At 33.3% G+C, this 14,249-nt stretch overlaps 1 protein-coding gene across 1 annotated transcript; it reads left to right on the top strand.

Annotated features, from left to right (window-relative positions):
• Positions 1–7,128: 7,128 nt before the first annotated feature.
• On the top strand, positions 7,129–8,770 carry LOC114722393 (AT-hook motif nuclear-localized protein 23-like). The gene has a single exon (XM_028908422.1). It carries the CDS (start codon positions 7,527–7,529, stop codon positions 8,346–8,348), a length of 822 nt encoding a protein of 273 aa, XP_028764255.1. The 5' UTR covers positions 7,129–7,526; the 3' UTR covers positions 8,349–8,770.
• Positions 8,771–14,249: the final 5,479 nt, after the last annotated feature.

Below are 14,249 nucleotides of genomic sequence, written 5' to 3' on the forward strand. Positions count from 1 at the left end.
ACTAGACACCAGGTTTGCGCGTACTAAATCAACGAGATAAAATAAGTTAGAGCAATTGATGTACACACACCTGTAGATATAAAATATCAAGTGATCACAAGCGGAAGGTGCGAATAGAATTGAGGTTGCGTTGACTTATTAATTATCCATACATAGGGCTGGAGAAATGAACAAAACGGATTAAAGGAAGACGAAGATAAAGCCATCAGTAATAAAAGCATTCCTACCTTAGAATTTCAGCAGTATTACTGTAGAGATTGTGTGAAAAGTGTAACCGATAGATCGATAATATTTATACAAATGAAACATGAGATTGTTGACTCTTGATATTGATCGATTTCATTAGCAATCAGTGTTAAAAATAATATCTACACTGGTTAAAACAACATACGATATAAATAATTACTCTTCCGGTCCTTAATATAAGACCCATTTAACTAATTTGATTAGATTAAGGAAGTTAGGTAAATTAGTTAATTATAAGAAAAATGACACATTTTTCCTAAAACACCATAATCATCTTTCTTAATACCACATCTCCCTCTTTTACTTGATTATGGTTGAGGGAGTATCCATAGGGGTAATTTAGAGAAAATTGAAAAATATGAGAAATGAGTCTTATATTTAGGACCAAAACCAACTCAAGAATTGGGTCCTATATTAAAGACCGGAGGAGTATTTAATTTACATTTGTTACAAAAACAGTCTGCGCATGCATAGGCTGTACTTATTCCTCCCGGTGTAAAAAGGTAAAATTGAACTTATTTTTTCAAAATAAATTAATTTTTGCATTGATGCAAAGCATTGATTTTCTATAATGGTCCTCGATATATATTGATTGCAAGAGAGGTATAGAAATTCATTTTTAATTATTGTACAAAAACAGTTGTTTGTTTTACACAAATAAGCGATGTGAGGTGTAAGTTGTATAGATTTAGGTCATGTTTGATAAGAAATATTAAAAATTAGGGATAGAGATTGAGATTAAGATTGAGAAAAGTCATTAAAAGAGTATTTAACATGAGTAATTACTTATTAGATGAGATTAGGCAAACCCATAAATGTGGGATTGAGAAATACCTTAGAGGGAAGTGGTAGTCTTTAATCTTACTTCTATGAGTTTGCCTAATCCTATGTAACAAGTGATTACTCATATTAAATATTATTTTAATAATTTTTCTCAGTTACTATCATAATTTTTATATTTTATTTTTAATATTTCGTATCAAACAGGATATGCTGTGTAACAAATGGGTGATTTGTTAGGGTAAGAGGGAGGCCTCGTGGGTTTGTCTTCATATGACATGACATCCGTGCTGTCTCGTGCAGTGATTACTAATTACCAATCAGTTATGTTGTGCGCGAGTGATGAGAGAAAGGCGCCCCCCAATTCCAGAGACTTCAGATGAGCCGTCCAGTAGCCACCCATCCCTCTCAAATTCTGTGTCGTCTCTTAACATACAGCCAGACGGTGGAGGTCGCTGATCAAGATGAACACACACCGCACGTGATGTCTCCCTTCTTTCCAAATTTTGTGAAACTTTAAAAGAAAACCATAAAACCATAATGGTTTATTCTCGTCAGTCCTTAAACCACTGTTATGGACTTATGGGGGAACAAAACTAAGCCTACTCCTCTTCTTTTTTTTTTTTTTTTAAAAGAATGCATGACAAATATCTCTTGTATTTCTAAACAAAAATTAATATAAAATTTATAGTTGATTTAATCTCCAAAATTTCTAGCTAGTGTTCTAAGCCTCTGTATTCCGTGTTTTAATTAAAAACACCTCGCGTTCCTGGCTACTTATCCTTATCACGGGGCCTACTATGATTTTTATTTCCTCGCACCATATTATTCTGACAACCTCGTACACTCTGTAAAGGACCTGCCTAATTGCTGATGAGATTATCCGGAATTGCCACCAATTTGGTGTGGGTTAGTTGGTTTAACCTAAGAAATAAAAGCAACATACCTTTTAAATATTGAGACTATATGAACTGATTATCACAATTTTCTTTAAAAAATATAATCCTGAACAAATTAATTAAAAGGTATACCTCCGCAAAGATTTGAACAAATTAATGAGCTACAATAACATTTTACTATAAGAATATAGCAAAATAAGGTGCTCCTTGAAGCTAAGGGGTGATTATTATTGAATTCTCATACTATAATTAATCTCCCTAAAAATTGGTCATATCTTCCATATTTGGGTTTAATAAAAAGGAATGGCCGAAATTGCCAGGCGTCCTATAGTATCAAAACACATCAAACTGCTACCTAACTAGAGAATAATCCTGATGGGTGATGGCACAAATTAATGTCTATTTGTTTTTTGGTCTGCCTTTACGAAACTGCTAGCTAAGAAGCCATGTTATCAAAGTTCCAAACTTATTCATGTTCCCCCCATTGCTTATCTGATAATTTAATCAGAGCAACAAACTAATTAATCAGTGCATCATACTTAATTCATTTCCTTGGATAGATTAAGACGGCAGCCCAAAAGTATAAGTCAGAGGCAGCCACATAAAGTAGTTATCTTAGTAACTTCATGCGAATTAAATTATTTAAGATTCACTTAACTAATATATCACCTAGTCAGTGCTCCACTAATTAAAGCAGTACTGCCTCAAACCATGTTATAATAAGTCTGGTTAATTTTGGTGACACAACATAGAAGGAGGAAAAGTTGGAAGTTTTCAATTTAATATTTGAACACTTCCACAGGGTAAAGCACACTTATGGTTGAACTTTCATTTATATACGCAGATTAAATGGAGTAATGAGGTAAGCAGATTCAACTTTTGGTTGCAACCAAAGTATGAAAAAAGTGGCTAGCTAATTGATACCTAAAGAGACTTTGTGGTATGAGACTTCTCTCTAACCCCTATATTTTATATTTGTGTGTGTTGATTAAATTAGTGGCTCATACATGGGTTAGGCAAGCCACATCTTCTTTGCAAATTACTACCTCCAGTTCTTAATCTAAGAGCTAGTTAACTAATTTGAATAAATTAAGAAAACTAATTAAATTAGTTATTTGTAATAAATAGGTGTTGTGTTCCCTAAAACATTCTTGCTAATCAAGTATATTGGCTAGAACTACCATTATTACAAGAACTACTTTGAAAAAAATGAATAAATATAAGAGACAAAGTGGATTGAGGTCTTATAATTAGGATCAAAATAAAAGTCAAACGAGGTCTTATAATTAATTAGGACCGGAGGTAGTAATATTTAAAAATAAATAAAGTTGAAGAGATGCTGGCTGTAAAATAGAATGGGAAGACATATCTATTTGGTTATTATTACCTTCTGTCCTTAATATACTAGTGAGTTAGAAAGTTAAATTTAGTTTTAAATATAAAATTTCAATCCATTTTGATTCTCAAATTTATAATTTTTTCAACAAAATGAATGTGTGGATTCTCTCCAATGGTAGTTATCCCAATGCATATATGACTAAATATGGTAGTTTGAAAAAACAACATGTATTTATTATAAATAATTAGTTAACTAATTTTTTTAATATTTTTAATTTAGTTATGTAGCTCTTCAGGTTAAAAAAAAGAAGTTATCTAGCTCTGAGTAGAGGCAGTATATTAACTTAAATCCGGGTTTGTCTATATATAAACCATCAATAACTCAAACAAACCATCAATAACCTACAAACATTAGGCTTTTAAGTGCTAAGTTTTTGTAACGGCATACATTTGAATTTATCCATATCACTGAAATAGTTTAGGATACTTGGTTAAGATGGCCGTAAGCTTATGAAAAGTATATATTTTAAATTAAAATAATTAAAATACAAACCTAATTATGTATATTTTAATTTCAATACATGCAGCATTTATATATCGAAACAATTATATTTATATCGATCTTTATATAATATAAATCAACTTATAATCAACATCATATATATACGTATGTATGTAAAGTATTATAGCATTGATATCATGCAGATTGAGTTATAAATATATGGTAAATAGTTATAATTAATCAAGTATATAACATTTTGGTAATAAACATTTTTTGGTATAGGACCGAGAGAGCAGCAAATTAAAAGCATCTCCCTTAATCCTTTGTCCCACTCACCCACTCCTTCATGTCACTCAATTATTGTGTCATTATATCTCTCTCTCCCCACCTCCATCCTCATCCTAAAATTTAATAAAATAAAAGTTTTGATTATTATCACTTATCTGCTTTAATTTCTCTGGGTTTTTTTTTTTTTGAACTCTTGAGGACACAACACTGATTCACATATATAAATATTGAGGAAGAGTGGCACTTGGGTATTCTTTTTTCAATTTGATTCTCTCAAAATGTACGTACATGTAATAACATGAGCTGAGAGAACTCTTTTTTTTTTTTTTTAATTTTTAACTCTCAGTCTATTTATAGTTAAGGAAAAGATATCCTTGTTGGATTATTACTTATAATGGATACAATCATAATGTTACTTTTTTTTTTATATATATTATTTTGTATTCCTCCGACAACAAAACAGAACAACAGTGACTTTCCTCGATCTTTCTTTCCCTCTCCGGCTGTTTTAAAAGCACCAGTTTGTTTTATTTTTAGTTTTCGACTATTATTCTTCTTATTTGCTCCTTTCTTGTTTATTATAGGCACACATGTAGTATATATTGACTTCTTAAATAGCAACGATGTCCAACAAAACCAGTAATAAATACTTATATCTTTGGATCCAACAAATTATTTATGCGTTCTTAATTACGTTTGACTTTGTAGGCAACTATATAATTCAGGAGAAAAGCACTGGAATCTATACAAAGATCTCATACCAGCGTCTCAGAGGGACAGCTGAGAGTGATTCTATTTGCCGTTTTTCTTAATATTATTATAGAGTGCTTTCATTCATCTTGGCGTACTCTCTGTTGTTCAGAATATCAACTTATATTTTCTACTTTTTATTTAAAATATAAATCTCGCTTGATAATATTTAAAGCATTCATTATTTTTTCCTGATTTGCCTCTATTTGCAATTAAATACTATGAGTACGTAGTCACTATTCTTAAATTTAATAATAATATTTTTTAAAAAATATAAATTTTTGACAAATTTAATAGAAAAGCTGAACTGGTTTCAAACTAAACAATATTTGTGAGATGAAGTTGTGAATCCCAAATTTATAATATTTTTTTGGCTCCGCCCGAGTGGACATACACAGATTACTATATATATATATATATACACATATATATATTGTGTAGTATTTGACAAACCATAAAGAACAAGTCACAAAACAAAGCAATGTCCCAGATCTAGCAAGATCCCATTGCCCACAAAACAAATTGAAATTAAAATAATATAAAGGCAAAAATTCTAACATGATAGACACCATTATAGGACATAACAGAAGCAATTTCCATGACGAGAATAATGAACCTGCCTGAATAAATTAAATTAGACAATGTATATCTTAATCCGTTAAAAAATGCTTACATGTCAACATGTCAACATGCATGTATACCTTCCATTTTTAATATAAAATTTAGATAACTAATTTACAGATATTAAAAAAATTAATTAAATTGTTATTGATAATAAATATATATACTCTTCCATACAATAATGTGCGCCGAAGTTACTCTTTCATGAAAACTCCGTAATATGTACAATTGATAAAAGATTACTTGAAGGCAAAATGAATAAATATTTGAGATAAAATAATTTAAAATTTTATATTTATAATCAAATTGAATATTTAACTAACTACTCCTATATTAACCACCGAACAGTTGTATGTGTATGATGGGAGGTACAAAGCTGTGAATGATATTAAAAACAAAGCAAGATTTCAACCAAAACCTTGAGCGCTCCGGTAGTATAATGAAAATAATATTTTTTCATATGTATGTTTTCTTTTTCTCCTTCCAAAGATGTGTTAGTAAAATACTCATAGACGTGGGGGGTTGAGGTTGAGCTCAGGAGTGATTAATTTATTTCAACGTCGCGTTCAGTGCAAGCTTCACGCATCGCAGTAATTACCCCTCCCAACTTGCTCATCCCCTGTTCTGCGCCCACCTGAATAATACTTATCTGATCCTTAATATAAGACTCATTTAACTAATTTGATTAGATTAAGGAAGTTAGGTAAGTTAGTTAATTATAAGAAAAGTGACACATTTTTTTCAAAAAGACTATAATCATTTTTCTTAATACCCCCTCTCCCTCTTATATTTGATTATGGTTGAGGGAGTATCCATAAAGGTAATTTAGAGAAAATTGATAAATATGAGAAATGGGTCTTATATTTAGGACAAAAATTAACTCAATAATTAGGTACTGTATTAAGGACCAGAAGAGTAACATTAAGGCCCTTTTCAAATAATAAAAATGAAAAATATATTTTTATTATTTCGATATCAAATTATCCTGTTCTTTTACTTGTTTTTTATTATTATGAAAAACTTTACATGTATATATCTTTTATATTTAGAATCAAGTTTGCGAACAGGGGCTTATTTAATATATTACAATAACATCATTCAACTATATATATAATTCATATAAAATATAGAATCTATAATAAATAGTAGTGTCCGCAAACTTTGAATATTATAGCTTTTTCCCCCCTTAGTTTTATACGATGCTTGCATGGGGATTTTAATCTCTCTAACAATCTTACAGTAATTAATGACCAGTAGACAACTTTTCAAACAAATGCATCATTCTCCTGTTAGATATGACACCTTTCTATTGTTTGGATTAAGAATGTTTAAACATAAATTAATTGTTTATAAGTTAAAATTTAGGGTCAAATAAATCGATTTCACAACCAGTTCATCAATCTTTTTAATTATAAATTTAACGGATAGGTCTAGCTGATTTGTATAATTAGGTCATACTACTTTGAAGCACAAAATGAACACAATGGTTATAATTATGATTGTTGGATTAAGGATGGGATGGAAAAGTAGGAAGAGGAAGGGGTAGAGATTTTGGCGATAATTATAATAAATATGCTTGGTTAACGAGAACTAATCATTATTTAATGTGCTCTTATCTAAAGCTTTTGGCTGCATAAAAAAAAAAAAAGAGAGAGCGCAGAGTCATTTGTCTCCGTCTTCTCTTCTCTAATTCTCTCTCGCTCCCCCCTTCCATTCCCTTCCCTTCTCTCTCTGAGTCTGACCTTCTTCTTCCTTTTCTTTCTCTGCACTCCATCCTCCGCCACTCCTGTGTTCTTGTTTTATATCTTTTCTTAAATCTTCGTCTCTTTTTCAGTTCCAACCTTCTTCAACTTCCCCCACCCCTCCCTTCTCTCTCCTTCCTCTCTCGCTTTCCTTTCTTCCTCATTTTCTTCGCATAAAATTTTCCCACTCCTCTTAAAATAAACAAAAGCGGCTCAGATCGGTTTTATATCCTTCTTTTTTAAAAACACTGCTCCTTCTTAATCCTAGATAGAATTTAATATATCCGTAATAAAATTAATTATTCCCCCTTGTTTTCATTTTCTTGTAATAATTTTTCTGTCTCCCTCTTTGATGTGTATATGGCTGGTCTGGATTTAGGCACTGCTCGCTTTGTTCAAAATCTTCACAGACCCGACTTGCACCTTCAGCAGCAGTCCCACCAACCCGATTCCGAAGAAGATGGCAATCGGGCTGCCCCCTTTTCTTCCGAAGATGGTCCCCACCAAGGCCTCGAGCTCGCCTCAGCCTCCGGAGGTCCCGGCGACATCGTCGCTCGCCGTCCACGGGGCCGTCCTCCTGGTTCAAAGAACAAGCCGAAACCACCCGTCATCATCACCAGAGAAAGCGCCAACACCCTCCGCGCTCATATTCTAGAAGTCGCCAGTGGCTCTGATGTCTTTGACTCCGTCGCCACCTACGCACGTCGCCGACAGCGTGGGATCTGTATTCTGAGCGGCAGTGGCACCGTCACCAATGTGACCTTGAGGCAGCCGGCTGCCGCAGGAGCCGTGGTCACCCTTCACGGAAGGTTCGAGATATTGTCACTGTCGGGGTCGTTCCTGCCACCGCCGGCCCCGCCAGGTGCGACGAGCCTGACTGTGTACTTGGCGGGAGGGCAAGGGCAAGTTGTGGGAGGATGCGTGGTGGGAGAGTTGATGGCAGCAGGACCGGTCATGGTGATCGCGTCTTCGTTTACGAACGTGGCGTATGAGAGGTTGCCGCTGGATGAGCAGGAGGAGCAACTCCAGATGCAACCACCTGCGGCTGCTTCTCAAGGATCGGCGGCGGCGGCGACTTTCTCGGACCCATCCTCCGGTCTACCCTTCTTCAATTTGCCCCTTAATATGCAGGTTCCCGTGGAAGGCTGGGCCGGCAACGCAGCCCCTCGTCCTCCATTTTGACCTCCAATTCATCCACGGGTCAAACCTCAATTCACCTCAACACAGTTCTCTCATCTTATACGTACCTCAAATTGGTCTCCTTGAAGCAATGGCCAACTGCATTGGATGCGTATATATACCTTTATATAGCTCAAGAGGTCAGAAAATTCATGGGCTATGATTTAGATATGACCTTAGCTTTCTCCGTGTTTCTTCTTCTTCCTCCTCCTCCTTCTCCCTATCTTCCTCTCGTCTTTATTTTCCACTTTATATGTGCTTGTGCTGTTGATGTAGTTCACTTGTCCGTCGGGTGCGTTTGAGTTACATTGTACACTTGTACTTCTACTTAATTAGTGTCTCTCCTCATTGGTTTTTTTTTTGGGTTTATCATCCTGTAACTCTGCTATTACTCATGTTTAATTTGCTAATGGGTTTCTTCTTCTAAAATTGGTGTTTAAGGATTTAATTTAGGCGTACTTGCAGCTTTGCCCGCATCACACACATCAGATCACTAGTGCTAGCTGCACGTTTTAAACAACTCCTTATAGTTGTTGATAGCCATAAAGCCTCAATATAATTAGTATAACGAGTAGCAAGTTACCCATTTTTATTTGATTCCTTAGATTTCCCCTCGTTTATCTTACCCATTTCATATTCATTACAGGAGTACAAGTTTCTGTTCTCTATATATAATAGTACAATCTAATATAATTTCCCCCTTCTTCACGATGACATGAAAGGTCTAGTTTCACTAGGTTATTATAATGGGTTATATAATTAAATGTGTTTATGTTAAGTGTGTGTCTACATATATATGTATATATTTGTGTAGGGATTTTAGAACTGAGTGTGGTCCTTTTCTGGGTTCTTTTATTATGAGTCCCATATATATATAAAACAGTGAAAACGAATATGAACTGGCAAAAGGGTTTATTTCAGCCTATATATATCTTCTTCATCAAACTAGTAATTCTTCCATTAACAGGGATGCTGATATGCTGGCTCTCTTCCGAATACATATATTTAGAGGTCCGAGGAAACGAAAATGGAATAATATAACACCTTGTTTAAAAATCTTTAGAGCCACACACAAAACACATCATATACACACATCTCCTGCTGAATGCTAAGCTACCCCATCATTTTTTCTTTGGTGGCTATATATATATAACACACACCTGTCCACGAAGCAATATCTGTTCAGTGCTAGCTAATAAACACTGAATTATGATAATCAAGGTCAAATTAATATGTTGTTTGGAAAGCGTCAGGTCAGAATCAATTATCGAACTTCTATTGGTAGTCCAGTTTGCTTATTAATTAGCTAGTAGAATGTTGGTATTTGGTTGAATTATTCTGTTAATTAATCTGCTCATGATCAGACTCCAAACACATACATAAAAATATCTGTCATCTGTAGATAGAGTGGTGAACGAATCTGAAATGAATTATGTAGTGACACTGGAGACATAACTCTATATTTAAAATTACGATAAGTTGGTTTATCTGAATGATTTTCGGTGGCTTGAAACAGTATAAATTAGATCGACCTATATTTGAATATATGTGTGAAGCAAGTGAGGGAAAGGGCGATTATATATTTAGCCCAAAGTGTGTGGGGTTAGGTCAGGTATGGCTAGCTAGAGAGGTTAACGGCGGCTATAATTAAGATTAAGTATTGTAATGTGAGCTGACTTTGCAATATTCTCCACTACATATAATTTTGTCTATGAAAAATTCTGATGTCGAAGTTCTGACCTTTATTTCACCCAATAGGGAAGCTGAAGCCTTACCATGCTTTTGATTACACAATATTAATTCCTAATTGCCACTTCATTATCCAAACGCAGAGAATAATTTGAATTTGATTCCATAGAGCACTTGATAATTTGCTTTCAAGAATGGGAATATGCTGCCAATAATATCCCAGAGGTTTGCCACCAACACTCCAACAGTCCAATGTTGCCTCTCACTCTATGAGCGCCGCGGTAATTGTAATGGCGTATTTGATTTGGTTTTGATTTTAATTCCAAGCCAGTTGCTCCTTGTTAGCCTCTTTCAGACGGGGGAAAATGACGATATACTCCTCCAATTTTTAAATATAAAACCCAACTAACTGATTTTCAAAAATTAAAAAAAATAATAATTAAGTTGGTTATTTATTATTATTATATAAGAGGGTATTAAATGTGAGAAACAATGAAAGTGAGAATAGTTATGACATTAATGAAGATAATATGTAAAATATATTATATGAGAAAAACAAAATAAATCAAGATCTTATATTTAGTACTCTTTTGGTCCTTAATATAAAGCCTAATTGTTGTACTAATTTTGATTCTAAATATAAGACATATTTTTTATATTTATCAGTTTTTCTAAATTACCCTTATAGATACTCTCTTAACCATAATCAAGTGGAAGAGGGAAAGGAGATATTAAGGAAAATGATTATGGTGTTTTAGAAAAAAAATGTCATACTTCTTATAATAAACTAACTTATCTAGCTTCCTTAATCTAATCAAATTAGTTAAATAGGTCTTATATTAAGGATAGAAGGAGTATCAAATTATATCCATTAACAGTAAGCCCTGTATTTATAATAGAGACATACTCCTCCTTATCACACCACATATATATATATATATATATATATATCATGCATTTCTTTGATTTAGCCTTGTCAAATCTTCTTTTTACTATCACTTATTATTTGTTACTTGTAGGAGAGAATTTTGGTCCCTTTTATTTGTCATTTGTATCCTTTTTAATGGTTCGTTTTCAATTCTACCTCTATTAATTACAGTAAAGGCAAAGAGAGAGGGAATGAGTAAAAGAAAATATACTAACATTTAATGCTCTCCTTAATAAGGACAAAAGTGGAAGATTTTATCTATTTAAGTCTTTTCTTGATATGTAGAAAATTTCTACAAATAACAAATAATAAAGACCAAAGTGGTATGCTCTTGTCATGCTCATTTATTTAATGTTAACAATGAAATTAAATTCATGGTACTGTTTCTCTGTATCTTGGAATTCCTCGAAATTAATTAACATCCATCAGGTGATAGTTAATTACCTGAATGACTAGCATAAATCTGTTGTTTTTTTAAATTTACACTTTTAACATATTTATTGGATTTAAGTAGTTCTAGTCATGTTTTTTTTTTGGTGATAATTTTAGTCATATTATATATCTGCGTGATTTTATATGTATCTTTAAAAAACGAACAGGGGAAATATAAGCTAGGCTAAGTGGATTATCCCATTTAACAACTAGAAAGCATCTCAATATATGGGTTCCAGGCAGATGCAATCATAAATTATCTCCTGTATATACCGTCCCCATACCGATCTTATAATGCTTTAAATTCTCGGAAATATATAGTTCATGGACATAACAAACCGAACCCTTTTTGGTTAGGTATAAAGACTTTTTTTAGTGAATAAGTAGAGACTTTTCAAGCCCTGAACTTTTTTTTTTCACAAAAAAAATGAAAACAATCGTCGACCCTTTTTGAGATATAATGAACATTTAAATTAACTTCTTTTCACACAAGACGGTGATCATATTGATCATGCATATATATTGTGAGAAATCTCTTGTGTGTGTTTTCCTATTTTCCTACAGATCAAAATTATTGAACCGAATAGAATCATTTCACTGCGAGACAAAGTATCTGGATACACACACACACCACCTAAACTGCCCCCAAGGAATTAACAATCTCAAGGAATATATTCAAATATTTTAAAACCATATAATGTTAATGCCAGCAAAGGTGGCGAATAAAGATTCCACCAACATATTTGTGTGTGGACAGTGGGTATACCTATATGTATGAATACACATATACATACAATACCGCCATGGTTGATTAATACTGATTAGAGTTAATTATGATCATGAAACTTAATTAAATGACAACAGAACTGACCAAGTCGTCGTTTTGTGCAGCATATAATATCATTTTATGTTGATTTTTAGGCTGTCAACTTCTTTATCTGGATAATATAATACTACTATAGCTCTATTGATTTTCTTTTTCTTCTTTTTGGATATCAAATCATGGCTGTGTGTCCTATTTAATTAATAATGCATCCCACATCGAGTGATTAATTAAGCATAACCACGTTTTGGTGGACACTCTTTTTTATGGTGGCGTTGTCATTGTTGCATGATCGGGCCGAAGTGACAATGATGTCCAAGTACCACGGAGTTTACTATTAAAGTGAAAGTGCATTTGGGCCGATGTATGTTGGATAAAACTGGGCTTAATAAAAAACCTCATAAACTCAAATATTAAAATTTTTGAAACCTACTAACGAGAGTTAAGTCTAGTAGAAGGGGCTAGTCCCTGACAACGTGACAGTCAATATTTGAATCCTCTCTAGGAAAGGTTCCCACATTCAGCGCCTGACAGTGCTTCGAATAGGATTGTCTCGAATAGGAGAATACCTACGCTTTAGAGAAAAAAAAATTGAAATCTCTGTTCAGAGATATACCTACATTTAGTACTTGTCAGCTCAGAATAAAGTTATCTCTGGCAGGCAGGTAACTGTGCATGGCAGGACAAAAATTTTAAATTAAGATATGGTGTCCATAATTTTTTATCACCATTTGTTATCTATGCTCATATGATTTGTTTAATTGAGCTATCATGAAATGATTATAGAAATAAGAAGTAAAAATTGGTTTTAATAAGCATGAGTACGTATTTTCCACAAATTAACTCATGCCTTTCTTTTTGGCATTAATATAATTCCTACTGAACAGCGTCCCGACGTGCCTTTAGGAAGATTTGAAGATGCAAGAGCTGTGAAATGGATTAGAAATTAAAATTAGTAAGCTTCATGCCGTCATGGCCAGCACCGAAGCATGGATTCGGTTCTCCTTCCCTTGAAACTCCTGGGATGTCATGCTGCTCAAGTTAAACAACAATCTCTTGAGGCAATCACAATACTCCCCCCGTCCCTTATTGTAAGATCTAATTTTTTGATAGATTTGTCCCTTTTTATAAGATCCTCTTTAAATTTGTCTAAACATTTAATACATTATTACCGATTTTATCCCTAATTTAATGCGTTTAATGTATTTTTTTCTTCATTTATCTCACTATTAGTCTCTCACATTTACCCATTTATATATAGAGGTATATTTAGAAAAAAATTTATATTTGTTACATATTAATTGCTTTTAACTAATTTTAACTGCTTTCTTAAACTGCACAATTTAGTTGAAAGGATCTTATAATAAGGGACGGAAGGAGTATTCTTTTGTTTGGGGTATTAGTTAGTACTAAATATAAATACTTTTTCTAATAAAGAATTTGAACCTTAATTTATTATTTGGTAGATGAAAAGAGTAATAAAAGAGGTTAAGGAAAAAGAGAAGTTTTTTCCTCGCCATTCTATGGTTTGTTTCCGCTCTGTATCGATCAGGCCCCAGGAACATTCTCGGGGTCGATTGGTAAATTCAAGTTGAGAATGATTGTATTGTATTGGAACAAGGCATCGAGGAGACAAGGTTCGGACAGTCCTTCTAGAAGCAAGCCCAATATCCCAAAATATAGGCCCAAGTCCATTCAGACTCATAGGCCATATACTCATCCGGTCCTAAATATAGGACCCAATTCTTGAGTTGGTTTTGGTTCTAAATATATGACTCATTTCTCATATTTATCAATTTTCTCTAAATTACTCCTACCAATACTCCCTCAACCATAATTAAATAGAAGAGGGAGAAGAGATATTAAGAAAGATAATTATGGTGTTTTAGGAAAAATGTATCACTTTTTTTATAATTAAGTAACTTACCTAACTTCCTTAATCTAATCAAATTAGTTAAATAGGTCTTATATTAAGGATCGGAGGAGTAATATGATCTGGTCACCCTACAAATTCCACTTCACCCATCCAGCT

Source organism: Neltuma alba, unplaced genomic scaffold (genome assembly GCF_004799145.2).
Source record: "Neltuma alba isolate B1F8T4 unplaced genomic scaffold, ASM479914v2 tig00012092_pilon, whole genome shotgun sequence".
Classification (NCBI taxonomy): domain Eukaryota; kingdom Viridiplantae; phylum Streptophyta; class Magnoliopsida; order Fabales; family Fabaceae; genus Neltuma; species Neltuma alba.

What these genes read in the sequence shown, in the direction of transcription:
- LOC114722393 (XM_028908422.1), top strand. Translation starts at nt 7,527, where the DNA reads ATGGCTGGTCTGGATTTAGGCACTGCTCGCTTTGTTCAAAATCTTCAC.